The sequence below is a fragment of the Protopterus annectens genome, chromosome 2.part0 (assembly GCF_019279795.1).
Source record: "Protopterus annectens isolate FY-2018-M chromosome 2.part0, PAN1.0, whole genome shotgun sequence".
NCBI lineage: Eukaryota > Metazoa > Chordata > Ceratodontiformes > Protopteridae > Protopterus > Protopterus annectens.
Genome location: NC_056728.1, coordinates 196,854,803 through 196,882,473, shown reverse-complemented (window position 1 = coordinate 196,882,473; position 27,671 = coordinate 196,854,803). Strand labels below are relative to the sequence as shown.

The 27,671-nt window shown below is 42.8% G+C and overlaps 1 protein-coding gene across 1 annotated transcript in view; it reads right to left on the bottom strand.

Moving 5' to 3' along the window:
• The window catches only part of LOC122793018 (tip elongation aberrant protein 3-like), a 1,132,520-nt gene that overhangs the window by 440,208 nt on the left and 664,641 nt on the right, over positions 1–27,671 (bottom strand). The window contains exon 5 of the mRNA XM_044060662.1: positions 22,282–22,396. Coding sequence (XP_043916597.1) covers positions 22,282–22,396 — 115 coding nt within the window. The remainder of the gene's footprint in view (positions 1–22,281; positions 22,397–27,671) is intronic.

Here is a 27,671-nt window from a genome sequence, read left to right as displayed (position 1 = left end):
GGAGGTACAATGCCTGCTGAACCTGGGTGGCTGGACCTGTAAGAAGTCCTTAACTGTCTGCATAGATTTTGCTTTTGCTTCCATCTTTTTTAAGACCTCTTCAGCCTTGGTGCCAAATAAATTGTCTTTGTGCAAGGGGGCATCTAACAACTAAGAATTAACATGGTCTGGCAAGGGCTGTTCATTAAGACATGCATGTCTTCTAAGGACAGAACCAGTGACTGCTGCCCTGCAAGAAGCTTCTAGGGCGTCAAAACCACAGTGCAAGGTGCGTTTAGTTACTTGACTGGCAGAATGTATTAACTCTTGTAACTCTTTAGATTCTGCACAAGCAGGAAAGGAAGACATTTTTTGTTTGAGAAGTTCCAGGGCATGTTGCTGAAATTTTAGCATATGGAACTGGCAATTTAGTTCCTTGACAGCAAGAGTAGGAGAGGTGTATACTTTTTTACCCCATCTGTGTAGTGCTCGGGAATCCCTATCTTAGGGGGTGGGATTCTCAGCAAAGGTTGTTTTAATTCTTTAGGCCCTTGAGAAATTACTTCAGGATCAGCAGCAGGATTTTTAAAAAATAAATGTATGTGAGTTAGGGACTCTGTAATACCGGTCTGGTTTTCTGGGTGCAGGAGGGAGGGTGTCAAGAGTCAAACTGGATTCCAGGAAAGCATCCTCCACAACATCCAGGACTGAGAGAATGGCCAGGGGTCTGTGCTGTGGAATATCTAAGAATTCCCTGAGTCTCTTTTTAGACTGAGGGTAGTCCTGACTTTCCTACTGGAAATGCTCCCTTAAGGTATGAAGGGTTTCCCCAAAGGAGAGGTCCTCTGGGGGAGAGGCTGAAGGAATGGAATCCTCTGCATCAGAATCTTCATAAACTGAGAGGGGTTGCATGTCTTCATATTCAGATGTATCAGTCATCAGACTCCTGTTCAGACAAAACTACAGGGAACAGATATGTTTTTCTTTTGGAAGGGGTAGCTTGGCTTCCCCTGATCAGCATGATAAGGTCTTCTGCCATTTTAAGCAATTGAGACCGAGGCAAGGAAGCAGGTGCCCGAGATGGGTCGTCAGTTTCTTGGGTGTGGTTTGTACCCTGGGCCTAAGAAACTCGGTAGTTTTCAAAAGAATGGTAGATGCGAAAGAAGTCAGTTTGTGTCGAGAATCGGTAGTGCGAAGGACTTCCACGGAAGCTGGTGCCTGCTCAGTGCCTCCGGACCCATCCATGAGACAAATGCAGGGTCCTTAGTCAAAGAATTTTGCGGCATACCGGACTCCAAAAGGGTCTTGGTAGCCACCTGCAAATCCACAGAAGCGGGCATCAGGGGCTGCGAAAGCACCTCACTGAGGACCGGAGAACTGACAACTAGCTTAACAGAAGCATCGTTGGTAGGTCTGGACCTGTGCGGTCCATCTCCATCTTTATCTTTACGTTTTTTCAGAAAATCTGCTGTCAGATGGCTTACCGAAGCCATATCAGAATTCGAGGACTAAGCGAAAATATCTAGCTACATACAATAAGGGCCAGACGATGTATAGTTCTGGCACTGAACAAAGCACAGAAGTGACAGCGGGGGATGTGGTCTGGGCCTAAGCAAGTAACGCATTAAGAATGAAAGTCTCGGTGTGGTATGCGCTTTCCACAGGCAAGACAATTGTTAACTTTTTCTGACATCGGTTAGTGCAAGAAAAACGGATACCCAATGGGGTACTTGGCTTTAGAAGACTTCAGCTTCAATTCGGAAGACGAAACTCAGCGGGCGACTGGTACTCATGCAAACTGCTTCTGCTTCGGGCTCCGTGGTGTCGGGTGCCTTACTTTATACTACTGATGACCTGACGTCAGTCCTGAAGCGGCAGCAACCGACGCAGAAATACTAAGTCTCTGGTATTCGGGGCAGCCGAGGGCTACCCTGGCAGGGATAATCCAAATGTGATGACTGCAACAGTGAAACATGAAGAACATCCTCTGGATATGATTTGAAGCACCCAACGGTCTGCTGACCATGCCATCAGGTGCAGGGAAAGACAACCCCCGACTGCCTCCAGAGCAGAGCATTCAGGCAACCCCTCAGGGCTGCTGCGCGAGCCTGTCCGAGAATGGTTCTCGAGACCCAAAATTTCTCGGACCTTCTCCCCACCTCTGGGCCGGCGTCTGTCTGGTACCCCTCTGCCTCTCAGGGAAGATGAGCCCTGAATGTCCCGGGACTACTGGAACCACATCTTCTTTTGCCCCCGCTGATTCCTGGAAAAGGATCGTTGAGGGTTAGAGAAGCAGATCCCTATGGCTGTGTCTTCCCATCCTTTTCACTCTGGACCAACATCTCACAAACAGTCTTCCCAAACAAGGAAGAACCATCATAAAGGGCATTCTGGAAAGATGCCTTAAAGGGTTCCGTGAACTGACATAGCCTGAGCCAGGTGAGTCGCCTCATGGCAACGCCGGACCCGGCACCCCTTGCCACTCCTTCTGTGGCATGTGAAAGGAGGTACATGGAGGTACAAGAAACCACTTTGAGAGTGGCCATTTGGGTGGAGAATATGCACCTATCCTCTGGTGACATGGACTCTGGGGGCAACTCAGCTCCATGACAAGGTCGCACTGCAGCCGAGTGATGTGGGCCAAATAATTCAGCGCCCTTATGGAAAAGGTGGCTGAAGCATATGCCCACTTTCCTAGATGATCCATCATCCTGGACTCTCGGTCAGGGGGATGGACTGTAGAACTTTCCGAGCTAGTTCTTTCTTGGTGGCGGCTGCTACCACCATAGCATCTACTGAGGACTCCTTGTTCCAACTAGGTCTGTCTGCAGGGGGACTCAGAATCTTGTCGGCGCTTTGGGAATGGCTCCACAGTGTCCGGTTCCTTCCATGCCCGGGTGGTAATAAGATCCACCAAGGGATCTGCGGGGGGTAGACAGATGGGCCCATGCCAAAGGCCTCCAGAAACACTGACTTATCCAAGGAAGGCTTGGGAGCAGACCAACCCCACCCGCTGGCAAAGCATCATCGGGGGGTGATCTGGGGAAACCTTACCCTTACTCCAAATTGGTGTCCTCAGAGACGGACTCTGAGGAGGAGTCCAGGTGCCTCCTTTTGCATGTTTGTTTGCGAGGCACCTCTTCGGTGGGGCTCTCCAAAGAGGACTCGCAAACCGTCTGTCATTCCGTGAGGGGAACATTCTGCGGCACATCGAGTATGGGCTGTCCCTGAATGGGCAAAATGGCTGAAGTTGCAACCAGAGCCGAGGGAGTTGGGGTGGTATCCGAGAAGATGGTCAGGGGCCTCGATCCACTGGAGAGAACAGTTTCCACATCGAAAACCGTGGGAGAGCGAGCCTCCTCGAAGACTAGTAAGGAAGCTGCTCTCTCAGGATCCAACAAGGAGATTGGAGCTGAGATACCGATTGGAGGGCCGTGACCTGAAAATGTTGGCGCCAACAGAGAAAATCCAAACCCCTCAGATCCGATGCCTAGGCTTCGGCTTCAACAGCTGCTCGGAGCCAAACTAGTCAGGTCCTATACACTCAAGGTAATGGCCAGCATCGAGGTACCCGATACCATCAGTGCCGACCTCCCTGACTCTAGGACCTCTCAGATCCAGAAACTCCGATACTGGGGGTCGGACCAGAAAAGGAGTTATAGGGGTGAAAAAGGGAAGCGAGCTCCCCCTCCAGACGGAGAGGGGGCTGGCAAGACCCCCCATCTGAATCTGGGTGCAAATAAACTTTTGCATCATTTTGTCCATGTCTGCCTCAGATAAGCCTCCGGTGGAATACGACAAGGCCACCGACACCGACTGGGAGAGTCAATGTACAGAGACCCTAGAAGAATGTCTAGGCTCCTCTGGTGAGAATCTGGGTGAGCGGAGCCAGGGAGTACTAGGCCTGGACAGCACCTGTTTGCATTTGAGGAGGAACCACCAGATCCAACCAGTCTGGGGATCTCTTTCTCTTTTCTGTGCTCCCTTTCCACAGACTGCTTGGCAGGAGGTTGAGTCCTGGCCTGGGAAGGAGGGGAAAAAACAGTAGCAGAAGAAGATGCAGTCACAGCTGCGACAGCAGTCGAAGTGGAGACAGCCACCTCCATAGCAGGGAAAAATCCCTTCAAGACTAATTTACCCTACAATCCTTCAGGGCCCTGGGGTTAAAACCTGCGCAAACAGTGCAGGCAGTAGCAAGATGGGGGATCCCCAAACAAACCACACACAGAGTGTGGCATTCAGCTGCAGACAACTTTTGGCCACACTCTGTGCACTTCCTAAAAACTGGCTTCTGCTAATCAGCCATCACAAGGCCCTAACTCGCCCAACCACAGACACTTACACCCAAGCTAACTAACAAGGAGGGGGAGGATGATGAAGGCACTACATTGACTAAAATAAAATAAACTTTTTTTTTTAAACACGACGCAACAGATAAAGGCAAGGGAAGAAAACCTACCTAACGCTACCACAAAAACACAAACTTCCAAGACTATCACTGAAACAACTCACCACACCTGGAGCTCCAAGTCCACGATGTTCAGCAAGCCGCAGCAAATGAGATCTGAGGGAAGGAAGGAGATGGAGGGGTATTATGGGTAGGGGGAGGATCTTGATGCTCGGATCAGATGCTGGTGAAGCTGCAGTCTCGGATCTGAATACCCACAGGTTGATGATCAAATGAATCAGGACAGGAGATCCAAGGAAAAAAATAGCCTTTAATGTTCACCAAGACAGTACTAACAGAAATTCACAAAAAAATCAGTTTAGCGAGCTTTCACCCAGTTAAATACTAGGCTTCTTCAGAACAAAGAAGCACCCCCATCCAGTACATTTAAATAGTGCAGAACAACCAATCACATCCATAAATCAATTAAATGTGCATACCATTAATTAATTACCATGGAATAACCTAATTAAAAGCATAATGAAGATGAATTGCAGCTCTAGTATTCAGAAAATGCATGCTACATCCACTCTAAAATACAGGTGTATTTGGTTTAAACCTTAAAATCCAGTTCATAAAATCAATGTGAAAACCCTACTATAGCAATAAATATCCTATTAAATAAAAATAGGAAAAATGCATATATAAAATACATCAATCATTCAGAACAATAAATACAATACTAATAATAGCAACATATTTAGTAAATAAATAAAAATATAAATATAAATTTTACAATTTAGCAGCCCTGAGTTTTAAAACACTGTTAATGCTAATATGGTCACTGAGACCAGGGGGTCTACCCGCGTCTAATTTCAACTGCCAAAACAGTTCTCTGTATTTCACCCTGGACTCCCAGCTCCCTCCATGGGGATTGACTAACCCTTGCTCTAGCACAAAAATATTTATTCTCATGTCCTTACATGTTAGAGAGTGTCTATAAAAAGCATAGACTATGTTATAAAGAACAAATGAAACATAAGTTACAAAATACAGGGAAAATAGGTACTTCTAAATGTAATCGATGTGCCTGTTGTAAGTATATTTTTACAGATACTAGCTTCATTGATCCTATCAGAAAAGCTATGTTTAATGTTCAAGCACATGGAAATTGTTACACCATGAACTTAGTGTATATATGACAAGATGTACAAAATGTGATTCATTTTATGTGGGGAAAACTAACCAAAAATTTGAGGATCGCATTAGCAGCCATACTTCAAAAATAAAAAGAAAAGTTTTAACCAATTCTTTGTGCAAACATGTAAATGACACTGATGATACATATAGTTTTATGTTTTTAATATTAGAAAATGTGTATAATTTACTCAGGGGGGGTGATATAAAAAAGATCACTGAAAGATGCAAAAACAAGTGGATTTTATATTTCAGAGCATCTCACCCTCTGGGTCTTAATGACTTTTTCTCACTGAAACCAGAAAAAGAAGTTATGTACCTACCATAACGTTCCATGTTAGTTGTCTTCTTCTCGCCTTCTTTCTTGCTGGTTGGAGATTCCCTTCAAGATCCATCAGCTGAGGGGGCCCGGGCTAAGGCAGCCTCCCAGCTGGCGACTCTTAATTCAGTGGTGAACTCCTCCATGATCCTCGGCTCTGACTCGGCCATCTTCAAAAGCTCGAGAGTTGCATACTGGCTCAAGGCCACCCCATATCCCATGATGCCTGGCGCTAGATACCCAGATCTCATTTGGTAAGTCTAACTGCAGACATAATAAGGAAAGGATCCTATCCTGGAATATATAAAACCTCCAGAGAGGCTACTAGACATAGGTTCATAGATTAGTACTAGGCTAACTGCCCTTGCGAGCCATTTTAAGCCTAGCCAATTATCCCCCGTGAGATTCAAACCTTGTACCTTTTGTTTGTAAGGCAAACACCTTAACCATTAGGCCACCCTCCCAAACAGAAAGGAATAGCCAAGGAAGACTCAGCCAGTGAAAAAAAAAACATAAGTAACTCTTCTCGGTCTACAAGGATAGGGGGATGGAGGGTGGGACGCAAGAAAGAAGGCAAGAAGAAGACAATTAACATGGAACGTTATGGTAGGTACATAACTTCTTTATGTTAAGTTGTCTATCTCGCCTTCATTCTTGCTGGTTGGGACAGTGTCCCTAGCACCTGAAATCCTGGGTGGCTCATCAGATCAAACTCTTCAGAACAGTGGAACCAAAATCTGCTCCGTTTCTGGAAACCACATCCAACTTATAATGCAAAATGAAAGTATGTGGGTTGGCCCACGTAGCCGCAACACAAATAGATTCTGTGGGCAACGTAGCCTGAAAGGCCACCGAAGTTGCTAAAGCCCTGGTGGAGTGACCTTTTGGTTTAACAGGTAATTGTTTATTCCTCAGTTGATAGATAAATGTGATGATAGAAGTCAACCACCTGGACAAGGTTACTTTTGAGACTGGAAGACCTTGTTTACCCTCAGCATAAGAAAGGAAAAGTTGGTCTATGTAAACAGAAACGTAGTTGCCTGTGAACATTTAACTGATGCAACTTACATTCCGCCCTGTTGGAGTGGTTGGGGAAAAAACACAGGAAGGTCTACGGACTGATTCAAATTATTTTCTGAAGGGATCTTAGGAAGGAAGGCTGGATTAGTCCAGAGAGCAACCCTATCATTGTGGAATACTAGGTACGGAGGACAGGTACAAAGAGCCTGCAGTTCCGAAACTCTTCTGGCTGAAGTAATAGCTACCAGAAAGAGTTTTCCAAGATAAAAACTTCAGGGAACAAGAAGCTGCAGGTTCAAAGGGAGGCAATATTAGAGAAGCTAAAACCAAATTTAGATCCCACGGAGGTGGAGGATCTCTCACTGGAGGCCTGAGCAGAGTGGTTCCTTTGAGAAAGGCTCTACATAGCTTATGCGACATGATATTATTTCCCGACAGGCCAATGTGAAAATTTGAAATTGCAGCTAACTGAACTCTAATTGTACTGGAAGCGGACCTAGTTCCAGACCTTCTGATCCATCAATCGGTCGGGCTGCACCAATCCCTGCAATCTCTCCAGCTCACTGCTTGGTTGCTTCACTTCCAACCTTAGCCAGGCTTCCAGATATCTCCGCGTCTGTGCGGGAAATTATTTTATCATCGCACAAGTCTACCACTAGAAAAACTTATGCTAGTAAGTGGAAACGTTGTTCTTCCTGGGCAGAGACTAAGAGTATAGACCCCTTTTCAGCCCCTATACACCATATTTTGGATTTTCTTGCAGAATTCTTTCATTCTGGGCCCAGAAAGGGCAAAATGGACTGTAGCGTGACCATCCGAAACTTGGTTCTTTGTACAGACCTGTTCAGTCTGCTGAGATCCAGAATGGGTCTCCAGTCCCCTGTCTTTTTTGGTACCAAAAAGAACCTTGAGTAAATCCCGGATCCTTGCTGGTCTGCTGGGACTTGCTGGATGTCCCTTTTTCTTAGCAGTTCTGAAATTTCTTGTACTGCTTGATTCCTTAGATTGGGTGGAACATCTGGAAGGGACTTGTTTGACACTATGGGAGTGCGAACAAAGGGTATTCTGTAGCCTCCGGATATAACTGACTGTACCCATTTGTCTTGTGTTATGTCTTGCCAGGCTCTTGGGTACAGCGATAATCTTCCCCCAAATGCCTCCTGAGGTGGGCAGTCGGGCAACCCTTCAGGGATGGTGGGAGGGCTTCTCAGAGAAGGATTCTCTGCTGCCCTGGTTCTGCGGACCCCCTCTGCCATGAGGGCGGCGTCTATTATTGTTCCCTCCTCTGCCCCTGGATGGGAACTCACCACGTGTGTCAGGCAAGGCTCCCTGAGATTTATGGAACCACATCTTTCCACTCTTCTGACCCTTGGGATATGGTCTGGAAGGAGTGGAAAAACGGACTCCCACGGCAGAGAGAGTCTTGCCTTCCTGTTCACACCTGGTAAGGGTGTCCTTCACCTGTGATCCAAAAAGAGAGGAACCATCAAAGGGGGTGTTGATGAAAGATGGTCTGAAAGGTTCCGCAAAGTTACATAGCCACATCCAAGCGTGTCTCCTTAGAGCAACACCTGTGCCTGTGGCTCTACTCGCACCATCGGCTGCATAAGAAATGAGCCTCATGGAGGAGTTCACCACTGAATTAAGAGTCACCAGCTGGGAGGCTGCCTTAGCCCGGGCCCCCTCAGCTGATGGATCTTGACGGGTATCTCCAAGCTCTTTAAGGAGATCCCTTTGAAGGCGGGTAAAGTGGCACAAATAATTCAGAGACCGCATAGAAAAGGTTGCTGAAGAGAACATCCACTTCCCATATCTGTCCATTGTCCTGGACTCCTTGTTAGGGGGATGGACAGATGAAGTTTCAGCCAATTCCTTCTTTGTGGCCGCCGCTACCACCATGGCATTAACAGGGACACCTTTGGTCAAAACCTGTTTATCCTGTGGTGCCGTTATGAATTTAGCGGGTCTTCTGGGGGTGCGGGTTCCACTGTGTCTGCAGCTGACCATGCCTTCCAATCCACCATGGACATCAGTTGGTCGAAAGGCGGAGACACCCAGGAGGTGGAAGGTCAGGATCCAAACGCATGCAGGAATACCGACTCATCCTCGGAGGGGCTTAGGGTAGTCCAGTTACCCCTCTGCCTAAGCATCTCAAGAATGTCTGAGAAGGAGACATCTTCAGAGGTGGATCTCGGGGACCCTTCAGAATCCTCCAAGTCGGTATCTGATGTGACAGACTCAGGTGAGTCAACATGCTTCCTCTTGCATTTCCTCTTACGAGGTGGCTCCTCTGAATGATTAGGGGAGGCCTCGGAAGAGGAAGATATACCCAAGGGGGTGCCCTGGAGCGTTGGTTCCCCACGCTTGGGGTCTGGAGGAGGGACAGAGGCAGAAGCAGGCACCATAGTGGGAAGAGCCGGTGGGGATGATCGTGGGGCTGACTCAGGGGCCAGCAAACTCCTCATGACCTCGAAGGCATCCCTGCTCGGATGCCGAGAAGGCTCCGGTTCCGAAGAGACCGGAATCCCTCTCCGCACCGAGGGGGACGGCTCCGACACTGAAGTTGGAGCCGAGCTCACCTGCACCGAACATCCGAGAAGGAGAATGGGGTCAGACAAGGGTCCGATGCCACTCGCCCCCTCGGGGCCGACAAGGGAGTCTCGGCGCCCAGACCCTTCCAAGGACGGTACCAAGGAAGTGATTGGAGCTGATGACGGAACCGAAGCAGAAGCAGAAGGTATCGGTGCCGACGGTTCCACGACCTGAACCCCAACGAACTCCAGCTCCGAGCTCAAGGAAGGAATCGGAGGAGGAATAACTGCAGATATGGATGGAGCAGACACCTGATGAGGGGGGCTGGACAATATTTTTGCTAGGGCCTGCGATTTTAACAGCCTACTGACCACTCTCTCCACATCATGATTGGATAGTCTTGAGGACCGAGAAGAGTGGGACCAATGACTGTGCTCCGACTGGAGCAGAGGAGACCTCGGAGCCGAGCATATCGACTCCAGGGATGGAGACCTAGATCTCTTTCGACTCCCCATTGGCTCCGAAGGGAGAGTCGGAACTGACTGGGAGACAGGTAAATCGGTTCCAGCCGGAACTGCGGCTGAAGGAACAGCTTCACCCATCGACGGCTCCGAACTGGGAGCCGAAGATTTTGTTGGCTTAGAGGCCTTCATGGGCTGAGTCTTAGCCAGTGAATCCTGTTTAAGTAATCCACGTAGGATTAACTTATTTTTACGCTCCTGCAGGACTCTTGGGCTGAAGGCATGGCAAACCGAACAGGAGTCCTGCAGGTGCACAGCACTGAGACAATAGACACAAGAAGTGTGAACATCTGTCAGAGACATCTTCTGACAGCATGAGTCACACTTCTTGAATCCGGACACTTTGGTATCCTTGGACATCCCTGAAAAGGAATTAGGAAAAAACCAAGGACAACACACTAAAGAAATTAGGATGCAACTACTACCACACACATACAGTTAAGATACCAAAAACACTGCCAAGAAAACTGACAATATTGTGTATATATAGATATATATATATAAGCTAAACAAAACTAAGTAAGAGCTAAAAGATTTTTTTTTGTTTTTTTTTTCGGATAGAGAAAGTGAAAAAGGTCAGCCTCTAATTTAAACGGCTACCTAAGAAAGTGAAGGGGAAGGGGAAAACTAACTAAAATGAGTTTTCTGAAGGGATAGGGGAAGGTTAACAAAGAATTATAGATACTACACGTGTATATATATATATATATATATATATATATATTTAGAAAGGTTAACTAGTATAAACAATCTACACTAACAAGCTATAAATTTTTATCAAAAAACGAGTAAATAATGAAAATATACGACCTGAGCCAGTAAGACAACCTCACAGCAGAAGTGGCAAACGAGATCTGGTTATCTAGCGCCAGGCATCATGGGATATGGGGTGGCCTCGAGCCAGTATGCAGCTCTCGAGCTTTTGAAGATGGTCGAGTCGGAGCTGAGGATCGGCTCTGAACCCAACCAGCAAGAATGAAGGCGAGATAGACAACTTAACATTTAATGTTTCTACGAAACTGTATTAAGTGATTCATTCTTTCTGTTGACGTGCTTTTGGATGCACATATATGTTTTTTGTAGATGTGTACTCCTTTAAATTTTAATTGATTTTATCTGATTTTAATTAGCTGTGTATTTAAAGCTTGGTATTAATGCATTTGAGTTTTTGCCTGCTGAAGCAGTGTTATCTGTGAAAGTACTTGTAATGAACAGTTTTGTGATGGTACGTGAGGCTTTGTGGTTCTGGTACATTTCCTTTTTTTCTCTGTAATGTAGAGAGGGGCATTGTGGGTAGACTATTAGCTTGAGAGATTTTTGGCTGATGCGAGCATTATAACGGTCAGATTGGTTCCAAGGATCAGAACTGTAACCCAGAAGTAAAGAACAAATGAAGATTGACAACATCAGATAATATGTTTACACAACTCACAATACTTGTACCATTCTTCTGGGTGGGGACTGCCAGTGTATGTGATTTAAATGCCACACAGACATCCACAAAACAGGCAGATGCAGGACAGTCAAATAAAGCAGAAGAATACCAGGAAGTGGAGACAATTCTGGGGTCCAGGAATGCATCAGCACCTCATCCCTTAATATAAAGCACACGGACAAACAAGTTTGTATACTCTGTGCAGGGAACGGATCTGCAACAGTTTGCTGCATACCATATTATGTCTTACCCCAAACCGGAGAGCTCTGCCACTTTTTTTTTTTATACAAGAAACATCTTTATTAAATTATTACATATGACATAGATAATCATACATGTATATAAATGAAAACAAACCATATTGACAATTTTAGTTGCAACATTATACATCACAAACCATGTTGACACAATTGTACTTGCAAGCATTATACATCACTTGTAATCTATCCAGTCATGGTCAGTCAAACATTACATAGCTCATTAAATCCTGCCTTCTTTTAAATCTCAATCCTGCTCTGCATGTATTGCTCCCCCACTTCCCATTTTTTCTAAGTAATTTGTCTCTACCCTTTTATAAAGATCTGAATTCCAGTTGTTTTCTCTCTGTTACTATATTCACTATTTCTAGCAAAGCTGGTTTAGACTTTGATTTCCTTTTTCTAGTAATTTATTTTTTGTCAGCCACCATAATTAGACTCAGCAAGGCCTTGCCACATCTAGGCAATTCTGATTCTGTATCAGAGTTCAAAAAAAAAATTTCCTTAGTTGCACCAATTTGCTCACCCAGTATTGCTTACAGAGCAGTCAGCAGGGAATCTTTAAGGTCTGCCAACTCATTATGCTCCCAGAAAATGTGTTCCCAGTTACCTCTTCCTTTTCCATCACATCTCTAACATTTACTGTCTGCTGAGGAAAAATTCTTTGGAGTCTACTTGGGGTATAAAAATACTTATGTAAACACTTCCAAGCAAAGATATTAAATCGTCTAGACTATGCTGCACATTTGGGAGACATACATATATCCCTCAACATTGTTTCTTTGTGAATTGCTTATCCAATCTCTCTTCCCAATTCTTTCTATCCTCCTCGATTTATTCTTATAGTTAGCATGCAATATTTTATATGCTCTACTAATTATTCCTATAACAGCAGTTTCTGTTCTAGATTCTATTAAAAACTCTATCAGTGCTGGTGTTTCACTTAGGATCCTCCTATACCTCTCTCTTTACCAATACTCTGATGTCAATCCTTGATAGGGAAGGCAATCTCTACCCTGCAGTTCAAATAAATTCTTGGCCTCTTCCCATTCTGTTAACTTTCCCTCTCTATTTGCTCCCAAAACCTTGGTTCTTTTACTAGTTTTCTCCAATAAATTCTAGCCCCCTCTTGCCTTTATCACTAACTGTAGCCACCCCTATTGACAGAAACTCCTTTCTCCATTCCTGTGTTGTCTTAATTTTTAGAATACTTTCTTTTACTTTATAAAGTTCTGCATGGTTATTATTCGCCTTAAGGATATGCATCCAAAATCCCAGTCTCTCATTGTTTCCTGAGTTTCCCCCCTATTTCATCATCCCTTTTCACTTTGAATTATAGGTTTCTGCTTGTTGTTATACATAGGAGCCTTAACTTTGTAGCTCTGAAATACCCCTTCAAATCAGATAATCCCAAACTGCCTTGTTCAACTGGAAGAATCAGCTTATCCCACTTGACTCTTGCAGTCCTCTCCTCCCAGATAAAATCCTTCAGTGCTTTATTAAATTGCTATCGACAACTTCTCCTCTGGTTGATAAAAAATATGCCTGACCTATCTAAAAAAAAACTAAAGGGACTAAAAACATTTTAACTGCTTGTATCTTGCTATCCATATCCATATAACAGAACTTCCAATTTCTTAGTTTTTCTATTACCTTTTGTTTAGTCTCTTCCCATACATCCTTAGCCATCACACCAGAGTCCTTTTTAATCCATAATCCTAAGTACTTAATTTTATCATGTCCCCATAAATATGGATATTGCTGAACCAATTTGTGTGTGGTTACATAATTTATAGCTATTGCCTTTGTTTTGCCTTCATTAATTTCGCATCTCAAAAAGATTCAAAAGTGCCTCAAAATGTTCCTCAACACTGAAAAGTCCTTTTCTGGTTTTATCAAGTATAAAATAATGCCATCTGCAAATAAAGCCAGCTTTTCTTAACTACCATACCAATTATATGAGTCTCTTATTTTCTTTCACAATGGTTCTAAATATAGTGCAAATAAAAGGGTAAGATGACGCCCCTGTCTTGTTCTCTTCACAAATTATCAAAGAGGAACCCACCCACTTTAATTTTAACCTCCGATCCCCTCATACATCCTCCTAATCAACCTTATGATTTTATCAGGGAGTGCAAATGCTTCCATTGCCCGGTTCATAAAATCCCAGCTTACTCTGTCAAATGCTTTCTGTGCATTAAGACCCAACAATAACAGTGGTATTTTCTTACATTCAGCTTCCCTCTGGATCGTCAATGTTCTTTTAATGTTGTCAATTGCCTCCCCTCCACAAAACCACATTGATCCATGTCTATTAATGTTGGCATCCTCTTTGCCATGTTTTTAGCCATTACAGACACAATTTATACTGATGTTTTAGGACTGAAATGGGCCTGTATGAAGCTGGATCAGATGGGTCTTTACCCTCTTTATTAATTACAACCACCACAGCTTTCTTCCAGGAAGTTGGTGTTTCTCCTCCTCTTAAAAAAACTGTTAAACAAAACCTTCAAGATCTTTCAGTTTTTTTTCCATCCTAGCTTTCAAACTTCCACAGGAATACCATCTGTTACTGGGGACTTTCCTGTTGATTGGTTATACATCACCACTGTTATCTCATCTCCTCCTATCCTATTAGTAATTGAGACTCATCTTTCTCTATCTAACCTTGGCATACTTAATTCTTTCATAAACATTTCCATTTGTACCTTTTCTTCATCTTCATGTTTCTCTGCTTTATACAGACTTTCATAAAATTTCCAAAATATTTCTAGCACCTCTACAGGATCTCGTTATCTTCCTTGTTATAGGCTACCTAAACTTGGTGACAACCCTTTCTACTTTCGGTTGCCTGAGTTGTGCTAAACCTTCTTGTGATCTAACATTATCATCAAAAACAATTGCTTAACAGCAATCTTTCTAAACTCATGCATATTATAGAGGTAATCCTTTATTTTCTGCTTATCATGGCAACAGAGCTCTGCCACTTTTTAAGAAAAATCTGCAGCTGTCATGGCAAAGCACAAAGGTACATTTATGATAGGACTTCTGTTGCAAGAAGGCACAGATCCTTTACTTCCACCATTTTTACGATAGCAAGATTTGCTCTTTTAATATGGATACCCTCAACCTGCTTGCACACAGAAATAAGGCATATAGGACTTTGCTCCTAAGTATCAGATTATAGTCCACGTCCTCTTTTAGCCCAGTGCATGAACAAAATAGTTTTACATCTGCACTCTATACTTGCATGCCGAAACGTGGCAAATAAATCAGAGGAAATTAGGTCTTCAGATAAACAGTTTCAGTAAGAAACAAGTTTTAACTGACCAAAATATGCTATTTAGTCTGAAATTACAAACTTCAGTTTGGAATATGAATGATTCTCCCCAACAAATTCAACTGCTAGAGTTCCATTTTCCACAGCATTCTGATTGAGCCACTATCTAAGTGGCACACAAAACTAGACTAAACTGCTGTTAGGCAGATGTGGGATCTTCAGAAATGGGTAGGAGCAAAATACAAAGAAAAAAATGGGAATTGTGGGAAAAATATATGTAGAATAACATTTTAGAGCAGAAATGAAGTTTAAGGGAAGGCAGGAAATGAATGAGCTGGGTCTACTTTTAAATCTCGAAAGACTGAAAGACCGACTTTCAGTATCTCGAGACTCGAACACCAAACACCCACTATACCGAAATATTAAAAAATTTAAAGTCACTATACCAAAAATTCATAATTCCTAATTTTCAGTAAGTGACACTTAGTTTTTTGATATAACCTCCACTACAACATCAAAAACACCACCACCCCAACCAGAGCCATGGCTAAAGTGGTTAGAAAGACCTTCTACATTGCCCACCTGATCATGAATCACATCCAGATCTAGTGAGGTCATTGTTCCCTGTGTACTTCACTTATCAGACCAATGATGATGTATCTCACCCGACATCTGCAGCAATTGAGAGACCCCAAAAGTTCCTCACCAAAAGGATAAAGGGACTCCAAAATCTGTCATATGCTGCCAGATTGAAGAAACTCCAGCTCTATTCATTAATGGACATGCTCCACCTCAAAAATCCAAATCCACCAAAACCACTAGAGCTTATCACTCAGAGACTCCTATGCTGTGGAATAAAATCCCGTCCATGTGAGGCAGAGCACCTCGCTGACTCTGTTCAAGAGAAATCTAGACCTGTGGATAGGAATCATCTCTGTGTCACTGCTGGACAGAGGCACAACAAACTAATGGGCACAGTATTTTTCATATAAGGCAGATAGCCTAGTATAAACCTATGAACCTATGAACCTATAACCCCCCTAAACCTTAACTAAGACACTAAACACACACACCTACAAAACCTATGCATAAGTGGGGGGCAAGCCCCCCTGCACCCCTCATGTGAGGGGCTTTGCCCCCCCCACCTTGCTATTTACATATATACCAACTCCGAAGCTGCACTACCACGAAATACAAAAAAAAAAAAACTACCGTTACACACCCTACACTTTCTTCGCACACCATCACACATAGACACGAAACACACACATACTACACATTCAAAAAACACTGCCTTCAACACAAAAACACACTCACCCATTTAACCCATCCAACTCCCAAAACTTCCCACAAAACTAAAAAACAAAAAACTCTATCCAAAACTCTCAAACACTTACAACCTACCTGAACCACCATACTTATCCACACATTGTCCGCCATATCTAACTCCCAGACCACAATGCACCACAAACACAAACCAAACCACACCACAAAAACAGCAAATTTGGTAATATAAAAACGTGGTAAAGTGCAGTTTCAATAAACTGTACTTTCAATATTTTAGTCTCCAGATACTGAAAGTCGATCTTTCAGTATTTCAAGATATAAAAGGGATCCCGAATGAGCTATGTAATGTTTGATTGACAATGACTGTATAGAAAATTATAATGTTTGCAAATGAAAATATGTCAATATGGTTTGTTTTCATTTATTTAAATGTATCATTGCCTATGTTATAACTGAAAGTCATGCACTCACCATAACTAAGCATCTGTGTTTTCCATTTTCATTGATCCTCAATGAATGGGTTATGGATCCCATCCTCGGATCCAATTTGGCCACATAATTTAAACTTTGTATCAAACTCTTGCACTCCTCCCTGTACTCATAATGCCCTAGTCCATCCTCATTACCTCAGACTGAGTTTGCTGCCATAAAATCCCAATAAATTAGATAAAGAGCTCAAAAAATAGGGCTCAAACTCAGAACTATAAGTTCCAATAAGTAATCCAACAGGCTCCTCCAGAAGATTTTAGGAAGGGGGATGGATGGGGGATTGCAGAAGAATGAAAATGGACAACACAGATGCCTAGTTATGCTGAGTACATAACATTTAAATCTATTGTCCTTTTCCTTCTTCCTTAACAAATGGGATAGAATCCCCAGCTTTGTTAATATTGGGTGGCCCTCATGCAAGGATATTCTGGAGAACCACTGAGCTGAGCCAAAGGCAGCTCTGCTTCTGGATATTAGATCCAATTTGGAATGAGTAACAGAGTTATGAGCATTAGACTATGTGGATGCTGCATAAATATCAACAGAAGTTCTTGACCAAAAGGCAGAAGCAGCAGCCATAGATCTAGCTGAGAGGGCTTTAGGCAATCTTGGTAAGGAAATTACTTGTCGAGAATATCCAGATATCCATTTAGCCAATGTAACTTTAGAAACTGGATAACCCAGCTGATTTGATGAAAAGGATACAAATGGTTGATCTGATTTTCTAATTTGTTTTATTCTGTGTAGATAAAACAATAATTGTCTATGCACATCCAGTAGATGGAGCATGTATTCTCCCTTTGTTTGAAAAATTTTGAAAGAAAACCAGCAAATGAATGGCTTGGTTAATGTTAGATTCAGAAGCCACTTTAGGTTAAAAAGAAGGTTTTTTTCATAAAGTTACTCTGTCTTTATGGAAAATAAAGTAGCCAGCCTTTGATGAAACAGCCTGGAGTTCATAAATTCTTTTTGCTTAAGTGATAGCTACTAAAAGGGCTGTTTTCCATGACAGGAATTTTAAATTATTGTTTGCTAAAGGTTCAAAAGGGTTTCTGAGTCAGACCTTGTAGCACCACAGTCAGGTCCTCCGGTTTCATCCCACATTCCCAAGACATGCTGCAGGTGGATTGGACATTCTAAATTGGCCCTAGGTGTGAGTGTGTGCGTGTGTGTCTTCTAAGGAATGTTGGGAGCCGGGCTGGCAACCCGACACGATAAAACTCTACTGCTAGTCATTCTGCGTACTGATGATCTGTGATGGCAACCTCTAATGGGAGAAGGCGACCTTGTAGCACCACAGTCCAATACCAGGGAGGTGAAGGATACTTTATTGGAGTGGAGGTCTTTCAGAAAAGCTTCACATAATTTGGAAGTGGCCAAAGAATAACTTTTATCTCCTATATGAAAATTTGAAGTGGCTGCCAATTGTAGTTTAATCGCGGAAAAACTAGGTACTACTTTGAAAAATGTAGCCAGAAAATCAAGAACAGAAGAGACTGAGGCAGAAAAATGGTCAACATTATTTCTCAATGCCCACAAGGAAAGTTTTTTCCACTTGCTCTAGTAAACCTTCTTGGTGGAATTTTTTTGTGAGGATAATAGAATGGTACCTACTGGGAATAAAAGCCTGGGCTGTCTGGCTGTTATTGGAACTGGAGAAACCATGTTGTTAGTTTGAGGACTAAGATACTAGGATGACTCATACCTAAGGGGTATGAGGGGAGATCTGGAGTTGGGTCCAGTATCCAGGGAGAATAAAGATGATTGAAACCAAAGGAAGGGGAAACACACCTGTCGACACCAGTAGGGAGCAATGAGGATAACGGGGTTCTTCAGCCAGATTGCTTTCTATAGGAATTTGGGATCAAAGGAAGCTGGAGATAAGCAGAAAGGATACTGGATGGCCAAACCTGGACTACAGCATCTCTCAGTGACTCCCCCTGAGGGGGGGGGGGATCGGGGCAAAATACCTGCTGCACTTGTTGTTTTGGGGGAATGCAAAGTGGTCACAGTATGGTTGGCTCCAAAGATGGAAAAATTCCTCCATCACTGACTGATTGAGAGACCACTTGTGAGGCATTAGAAAGGACCTGCTTAGTTTGGCCGCTAGTACTTTGGTTTTCTCTGGTATGTGTATTGCAACTAGAAAGCGGTTGGTGGAGATCACCTATTGCCACATTTTCATAGCCTCTCTGCAGAGAGGACAAGACCAGGTTCCCCCTTGTTTTTGATGCACCAGACTACAGACATGTTGTCAGTCTGAATCACAATAGTCCCTAGAGAAGGAGCATCTTGAAATGCCTGCAACGTTATTAGGACTTTTCTCATCTTCAGGATTCTGACAACTTAATTGGTCTCTTGAGAAACCCATGTGCCTTGCTTGGACCATTCTTTCCATTTAATGCCCCCCCCCCCCCCAACTGGAAGGCATCCGTAGTCACAGTGCTGAATGGCAGTAGTAAAACAAAGGGTTGGCCTAGATAAATTTCTTCCGACTGGATCCATCAATGGATATGGTGTTTGCAAATCAGTGCAAGCTTAACTGGAAAAGACGGGTTGTTGAAGAACAGACCACTGAACAGCTAGAGTGCATTGAAGAACATGCATATAGTAACATGCTAAACATAGTAGTACTATTGCTGCTGCCATAGATTCCAGTGCTGGAGGAGATGAATAGAAAAATAATCTGATGAACCTGAGATCTGAGAGTCTATATACACATGATGAGTTGGTAAGGGTGCAGTTTGCTTTGTGTTGAGATTTGCACCAGTAAACTCCAAACTCTGTACTGGTGTCAGATTTGACTTGATATAATTGATTGCTATTCCCAGCGAATGACAAATTTGGAGCAAACAGTCCCTGGACTGTTGAAGGAGATGCATAGAAAGGGTGGTGAGGAGCCAGTTGTCCAGATAGGGAAACACTCTTTTTGGTCTCAAGTGAGCTACCACTTCTGCTATACATTTGGTGAACACCCTGGAGGCTGTAGTGAGTCTAAAGGGCAGGGCTGTAAATTGGTATTACTTTGATAAGATAGCACGCATCCTGAATATCTATAGAGCACATCCAGTTGCCCCTGCAAAGAAATGGCAGAATGAAGTGGCTCCTTTGGCTCCTTCCATGCTCAGCAACAGACAATCAATGAGCTCATCTGCCTTGGGGGGGGGGGGTCACCAGAGACTTAGATGGGACAGTGCCAAAAGCTTAAAAAAATACTGTTTCCTCTGGAGAAGGATTATCGAAGGCAGACCATTATCGAAGGCAGACCACCTTTCTTTCTAAGGATCTCTAATATGTCTCCAAAGGTGGCGATGCAAGGGACCCTTCTCCTTCCTGGAAATCATTATTTTCAGTGAGAGATTCCAACAGGAAATCTATGTGCTTCCTTTTGCACATCCTCTTCAGATGGATCTCCTCGGGGGGATGTTCAGGGGAGGTATCAAAAGAGGGGTTTCTTCTATGGGGACTGACTGGAAGCTAGCTGGAACTGGCTGTCCCTGTGGAATAGGCCTGATGGACTCAGAGCTCAGAACCGAAGAGGGAAAAACAAATGGAGTCAAGGGATGAGAGATGAAATATCTAGAAACAGAAAAGGCCCTTTCCACAACCTCAAAGGCAGACAGACCTGGAGAAGCTATGGCCACACGTACCAGAGCAGAGACTTCAGGTACAGGTAGATTACGACCCCGACTGGATCTGTGCCTGCAGGAGGAAACTGGACCCAAGCTGTTCAACCCCGATGCTCCAAGGGGCAGGGATGGATCAGATAACATCAGAGTAGATTCAGACCTCACAGATATGATGCCTTGGCTCCAGGACCTGTTCTGATCCAAGGAATAGGAGCAGGAGCAGAACAGCTCAGCGATGCTGTCAGAGTCAAGGAAGTGATTCTGTTCAGATCTTCTTTGGATGTCTTGGATCCTGGGGATCCAAAACTGAAGGACTGATCAGAGAAAGACATAGTACTGTGTGAGTAGTGGCTTGCAGATTCATGGACCTAATAGGGGATAGAGCCAAAATGATCCCCATCTGGATTTGAGCTCCGAGGAACTTCCGCTTCATCCTATCCATATAAGCTTTGGAAAGACTTCTGGAGGATCTGAAGAATGTGGTGGACTGGGGCCTAGAGTGCTTTTTGGGCATTTGCATGAAGGCATAATGGAGCTTAGGGGAGGCTGGATTCAAAATGAACTCTAGAGAGCGAGTTCATGGAGTATATGACATACTAGGTTTCAGATCTGAGGGCTTGGGATTCAAAACCTCAGCTGTGGGGCCTGCTGAAGATCCAAATATTTTGGATCTGAAACAAGCCTTTGGGTCCAAGGACATCACATCCGATATTTCTGCAACATTTCGAGGCAGTTCTGAGGAAGTCCTGGGGACTTCGATGGGAGCACTTTCCATGCTCTGAAGGAGTTCTAGAAGTTTTACTGGGGGTTTGAGCCCCCCATAGTAGCTGAAGGTGGAAGTAGACCTTACAAAATAAGTTTGCTGTGTCAATCAGCTAACACCCTTGTGTTAAAAGCAGCACATACAGAGCAGATGGTGTTTAGATGAGCTGCTCTGAGACAATATACACACTCCTTGTGGGCATCCAAGCTAGGAATTTTGTGCCCACAAGTGCATTTTTTTAAACCCTGTCAGCCATGACAGTTCAAGACTGGTACAATGAGACAAAAGTATAAAAGAATAAGACTTTTTTTTTTTAAAGAAATATTTTGGAAAGATAGAAATTACCAGCAATTGTAAAAAAATAATTACCCTGTAACTGAGTGTAGAAAAGACAAAAGGGTATAGAAAGAGGATTACCAATGATGATAAAATAAGAATATAATATAATAAAATATAGTAACTATTCTGATGCAGAAAAAGAACCCAGAAGCTAAGAGGAAGGTTGTAGAAAAAAAAGGTGGAATATTAGAAAATATAGTTGACTGTCACTTACAAAAACTTGACAAAAATGCTCGAGAGAAGGGCCCTACGTCTGAGCATGATGCCGACAAACAAGATCTAAGGTACTGACGATGGACTAGTGTATTATGGGTAGAGGGAAGAGCTCAAGATTTGGATCCAAAGTCTAAAGTATGGGTATGAGTTGGATCCAAGGAGCAGATCTGTAACCCATTTGTCGAGAAAGAATGAAAAGGATAACATCAGATGTGATAATGCAATAAAGATGTTTCTTGTTTAAAAAAGAAACACTGCTGTTAGGCATGTACCATTTAAATGTCTTACTTTATTGCTCTGTGAAGGGTTAAACAACTCTATCAACTGCACAATCCCTGTTCCACTACTGTCTGCAGCAATTCAGAATAAAAAACTAATGTTCTCTTTCTTGTTATAGTTCATTTCTGAAGACCACAGAATGAAATATCAGTCCAGATTTTACTCTTACAATATGTACTTAAAACCTAACTTTTTCCCTAAACAATAAGAATACCATTGTAATCTCAAGGAACACATGATCATCCATCTTATTCTGACTGACAAATTTCCACAAGTGTAATAAACCATATATAATTTTGGAGCACAGTTTTGTCTGTGCTCACACACTACTAAATTGACAGATCATACTTACCAAAGCTAAATGACCAAAACTCTTGTGAGATTCCTTTTATGTCAACATACCCACCATAAAGGTACATAAACGAATTGTAGACAGCAGCACTGTGGCCCTTCCTGTTGGCAGGAACCTAGATCAATTAATAGTTAACAGTTAGAAATCCACTGTCACATTCTAATAGGTGAATTTGACAGTAGTACAAAAAGGGTAACGGAATGGACATGTAGCATAAAATTTACAAAAATAATTCACTCCCATCACCATGATGTTAAACTTGCATTTCATAATTAAAGCTTACAGTCAAGTCTTGCTTTTCTACTTCAGTGTGTTTACCTGTAAACCTTCAACCTTAATGCTGATACCCTCACAGTTCAACCACAAACTCCTTCCCTCAAGATTTATCTAGCTTAATGTCCAATAACATGCTTGCAACTGGAAATATAATATGATGGATTATAAATTCATAGGACAATTACTATGCTAAGTGCCCTTAAGAGCTATTTTAAGCCTAGCCAACAACCCAAGGTCAGAATTAAATCCTGTACTTTGTGTTTATGAGGTGAAGACCTTAGTCGTTATGCCAAACTCATGACTACAACCATCCTTGAATCTACTCACTGGTTAAGTATACAAGGTGAAAGAACCATCCTGAAGCACATTTTTCCATTAATTCTGGCCAGTCCTTCAACCTTGAGAGCATTAGCATTAACGGACAATTAAAACACCACAGCTGCAACACTGCAGTGGTTATATCAAAATATATCTCCTGCCATACAGAGATCACAGTAAAACCTAACATATTCCACACAAGCAACATACTGGTAGGTGGTGTTAGTCGTCTTTGTTGAAGCAAACTTGTAAAATCTCCCATTTCATCTAGTTTGCCCCCTCCTCCCCAGAAATGGTATGACCTCAAAGCATATTTTGGCTAGTTGAGTGTGGTGTGGTGGGGTGGGAGATGCCGCCAATCCCTCAACAATACTTAGTCGTGGTTCTATCCAAAAACAGGGATGTTCCATTTCTGACTATATCTCAAGGGGAAAACTTGAAGAAATGAGAGCGTGAGGGGTCTTGCCCATGATATTATGCACCAGATCCACATACTGATCTTGACGCAAGGAATTACAGCAAGCATGGTCACTCAAGGCAGTCTGCATATGCTAATTTAAAGTACTACAAATAAAACTCATCAGCAATGCAAAAGTTAAGTTTTTTTTCCCCCTTTTCTTTTGTATTGCAAGGTCTGACTGCTCTCATCTACATGTTCAAATATGTCAGTAAGTTCACTATGTAAATTCTATTGAAAAAAGATGGTGTTCTTGCATGAATAACCCAAGAAATCTCCTCCAGAGGATAAACGTATCAATATAATATGATAATAAACTAAGCACATTAGGTACACTGGTAAAAAGACATTTTAGAAACCGTTATCTAACACTGGCCTTCAAGTTTAGAATACAGATATAATACAATAGGAACACTTTGCACAACAAAATCATGATGTAGGATTAAATACAGTGATATCATCATCATAAGGATACATTACCACATATTTACAGGGGACCTTAATTATAGATTTAAGCAGCAGTCATTCTCCCACAGAGAGACTAAAATTACATGACTGTGGCCACCTACTTTGGTTTTGACTATAGGTGAGCAGATAGTTCTATCTAAAAGGTAAGCTAACAATCAAAAATGAAAGTTGTGTACTAACTACAGGAATAAATCTTTATTGTCCCTCTCCATCCACCTTGATGGTTGGATAATCCACTCTCGTGGCAGATTTGAGCCCACAAACTTTTCACTCAAGCATCTCCAGCAATCAAACTCAGTCTCCCATAATGTAGTGTGGTCCTGCTTAGATCTAGTTTGTTCCGTAGAGGATACTAATGCATTGGGGTAAAAAGTGGTCTGGAGAATTACTTCAGGCTTAGGTCTACAAGGTACAACCGGAGGGGGTGGTGGGTAGAACGTAGAGATAGATGGAGAATAAAAAAGTTAAGTAGTTACCATAGTGTTCCATCTGTGATGTTCATTTTCCTTCTTCAGCTGTTGGGTTCGGATCCAATCCTCTGATCCAGCTTGGACATCACTATAGCTTGTGGCCATCAAAAAACACTCGAGCTCCTCCCTTATCCATAATGCACCAACCCCTAACATACCCCAGATCTTGTTAACTATTTTACAAAAGGTGGAAAGAAATACTGTAACAATGTTGAGAGTAAGCCATATCTGGAGCTCAACAAGGAGGACAGTGGTGTCTTTATAATCACACGTTCTTACAGAAATCCTTCGTAAGCAAGGTTGGGGGTTGGTGGGTGGGAAGTTGAGGACGAATGAAAATGGACAACACAGATGGAACATTATGGTAAGTACAGAACCTCTATCTGATGTTGTCAATTTTCATTCTATCCTCAACTGTTGAAACTGAGTACCCAGCTACCTAAATTCCCAGGTGGACTCTAACCTCCCCCTCAAGACCAGATCCAGTTTATAATGAGTGGTAAGGGTATGAGGACTGGCCCTTGCAGTCACACATATATCATCCATGGAAGCCCTACATAAGAAATGGTTTACCTTCATAAGTGCGTTATGCACTCGTGCGAATCCACTTTGTGCAAAACAAGCTTTTCAAAGTGGCAAAAACCTCGAAAAAAAAATTGTCCGAATGGGCGAATGCACACTGGCATTTGCTCCTTGCAGATTCCACATTGTGGGTGAGGACTGCGCTTTAGCAGGAATTGGGAAATGATCCCCTTCCCCACTGAAGTGCGATCTCGAAGTTAGTATATTAAAGTAGGGGGGGGGTGTGGGAGGGCGCAGCATTACGGTGTGTCTGACATTTTAATACGAAAATCAACTGTTTGATTTGCTGATTTTTGAACTTCTGAGAATGTCGAAGTTTGAAATTCGCACATTTGATTCACCCAAATGCATGATCAATATTGTCATTTCCAACAATATGAAGGTAAACCTAAGAAACACTGAGGAAGTTGCCATGGGCCTAGTTGAATGGACTCAAAGGTTCTGGTAAGGTTACACCCAACTTGTAGACAAATGATACACAGTCAGTCTGTAAGCCATCTGGCTAGAGTCACCTTTGCAAATGATTTGTCCAATTTAGAAGCTGCAAAGGATACAAAATGATCTGTTTTCCTAATTTCTTTTGTTTGATGTAAGCAAAGGACATAATTATCTGTGAACAAGCAATACATGCAACATATATTCACCTTTGTTTGTAAAGTTTGGAAAGAAAACTGGCAAATTGATGGACTGTTGATATTAGATTCTGATTCCACTCTAGGAAGGAAAGAAGTGTTGGCACGTAATGTTACTCTATTCTTATGAGCAATCCAGTAAGGAGGTTTAGAGGACAATGCTTGAAGTTCAGAAATTCTTCCAGTAGAGTTAGTGGCTACAAGAAAGATAGCTTTCCAGGTCAGGAATTTAAGATCACATTTAGCCACTGTTTCAAAGGTAGAATGAATTATTGCCTGCAGCACCAAAGTTAAATCCCATGGTGGACTAAGATATTTATATGGAGGTCAAAGTTTGAAGGTACCTCTCAAAATAGCTTTACAAAGCTTAGATGAAGCCAAAGAAGAATTCTCAAATCCAATATGAAAATTAGAGATTGCTGCTCAATGAACTCCAATTGTTGAGGAGCTAGCTCCCTCATTAAAAACTGTTGCCAAAAATTCAATAGCATGTTGTACAGGAGCTGAGAAGGGGATTAATATGTTTTTTGCTGAGCCCAAAAAAATAACCTTTTCCATTTACTTCTGCACAGTTTTGTAGAAGCAGCTTTATGGGAAGATAAAGGAATGTGATGGACAGAGGAAGAGAGCATTGGTTGTTCTGGCTATTAAAGGAATTGGAAAAACCATGCTGTTAGCTTAAGGTTTGAAATATTCCGGTGAATCACACCTGTCAGGTGAGATAGAAGGTCTGGAATCAGATCCAGAATCCAAGGTGGGTAAAGTAGATGAGACCAAAGGAAGGGGAACCAAATCTGTCGAGGCTAGTAAAGTGCAATGAGGATGACTTTGCTTTTCAACCATGCAGCTTTCTATAGGAATTTTGGAATTAGGGGAGTTGGGGTGGTTGACAGAGAGAAGACAGGGGGGCTGATCGTTGAGTAGAATGTTCCCCCTGCAATTCCCCTGGTGGAGGGATCAGGGTAAAGAAAAGTACAGTTTTGTACCTACCATAAATGTAGATGTTCGAAGATCCACATTGCTGCAGTCCTTACACTTGGGTAGTCCGCTGTCCTCGGTCGGCCCGAATATCAAAGTATTAGGCTGACGTCGGTCAAGGCGCTTAAGACTGACATCAGGACGCCAGGGTACAAATGCGCATGACCGACGTCATATCCTCAGTCTTTTCTTGCCCCAGATGTCAGAAGACCCTAAACAGAAAGGTCAAAACCAAAAGACAGCAAAACAACCAACCACCCTTGCACTAATCCTATGAACAATATATACAATATGTACAATATTTACAACCCAAACCACACAACCGCCTCCAACAACAGAGGGAAGGAGGGAGGTAAATTGGACTGCAGCAATGTGGATCTTGAACATCTACATTTATGGTAGGTACAAAACTGTACTATGTTCTTCATCTCACATTGCTGCAGTCCTTACACTTGGGTAGAATCCCAAAGCAGAGGTAAGGGAGGATGGCAAAACTATAAAGTAGTAGGAGCTGCCAGAATGCCCTGTAAAATAGCAGTGGCAAACCCAGCCCTAGATTTAGAGTAAAGTGGAAGGTGGTAATGCTTAGAGAAAGTATGCACTGAACTCCAAGTAGCTGCCTCCAAAATATCCTTAGTTGCCACCCCCCTTAAAAAAGCTGTAGAAGTGGCAGTAGCTCTAGTGGAATGAGGCCTAATCCCAACTGGAACCTCCTTACCATGATGGGAATAACAGAAAGCAATACACAACCCAATCCACTTAGAAATAGTTTGTTTTGACACAGGCTTGCCCTGAGAACCCAAAGCAAAAGAAACAAACAACTGCTGAGACTGCCTGAACCCTTTAGTTCTGCTCAAATAATATTGTAACTGCCTGTGTATATCCAAGGTGTGCAAAATCTTTTCCCCTTTATTTTGGGGGTTTGCATAAAAAGTAGGCAAATGAATAGTTTGGTTTAAAGCCACACTAGAAACCACCTTAGGCATAAAGGAAGGATTAGTACGTAAAGATACCCTGTCCTTATGGAAAATTAAGAAAGGCTCAACTGCCATAAGGGCCTGTAATTCAGAAACCCTTCTCGAGAGGTAATGGCCAACAAAAAGCAGTCTTCCATGATAAATATTTCAACTCGGCAGTAGCTGCAGGCTCAAAAGGTTGTAGAGTGAGTTTCTCCAACACAAAATTGAGATCCCAAGCAGGAGTAGGAGC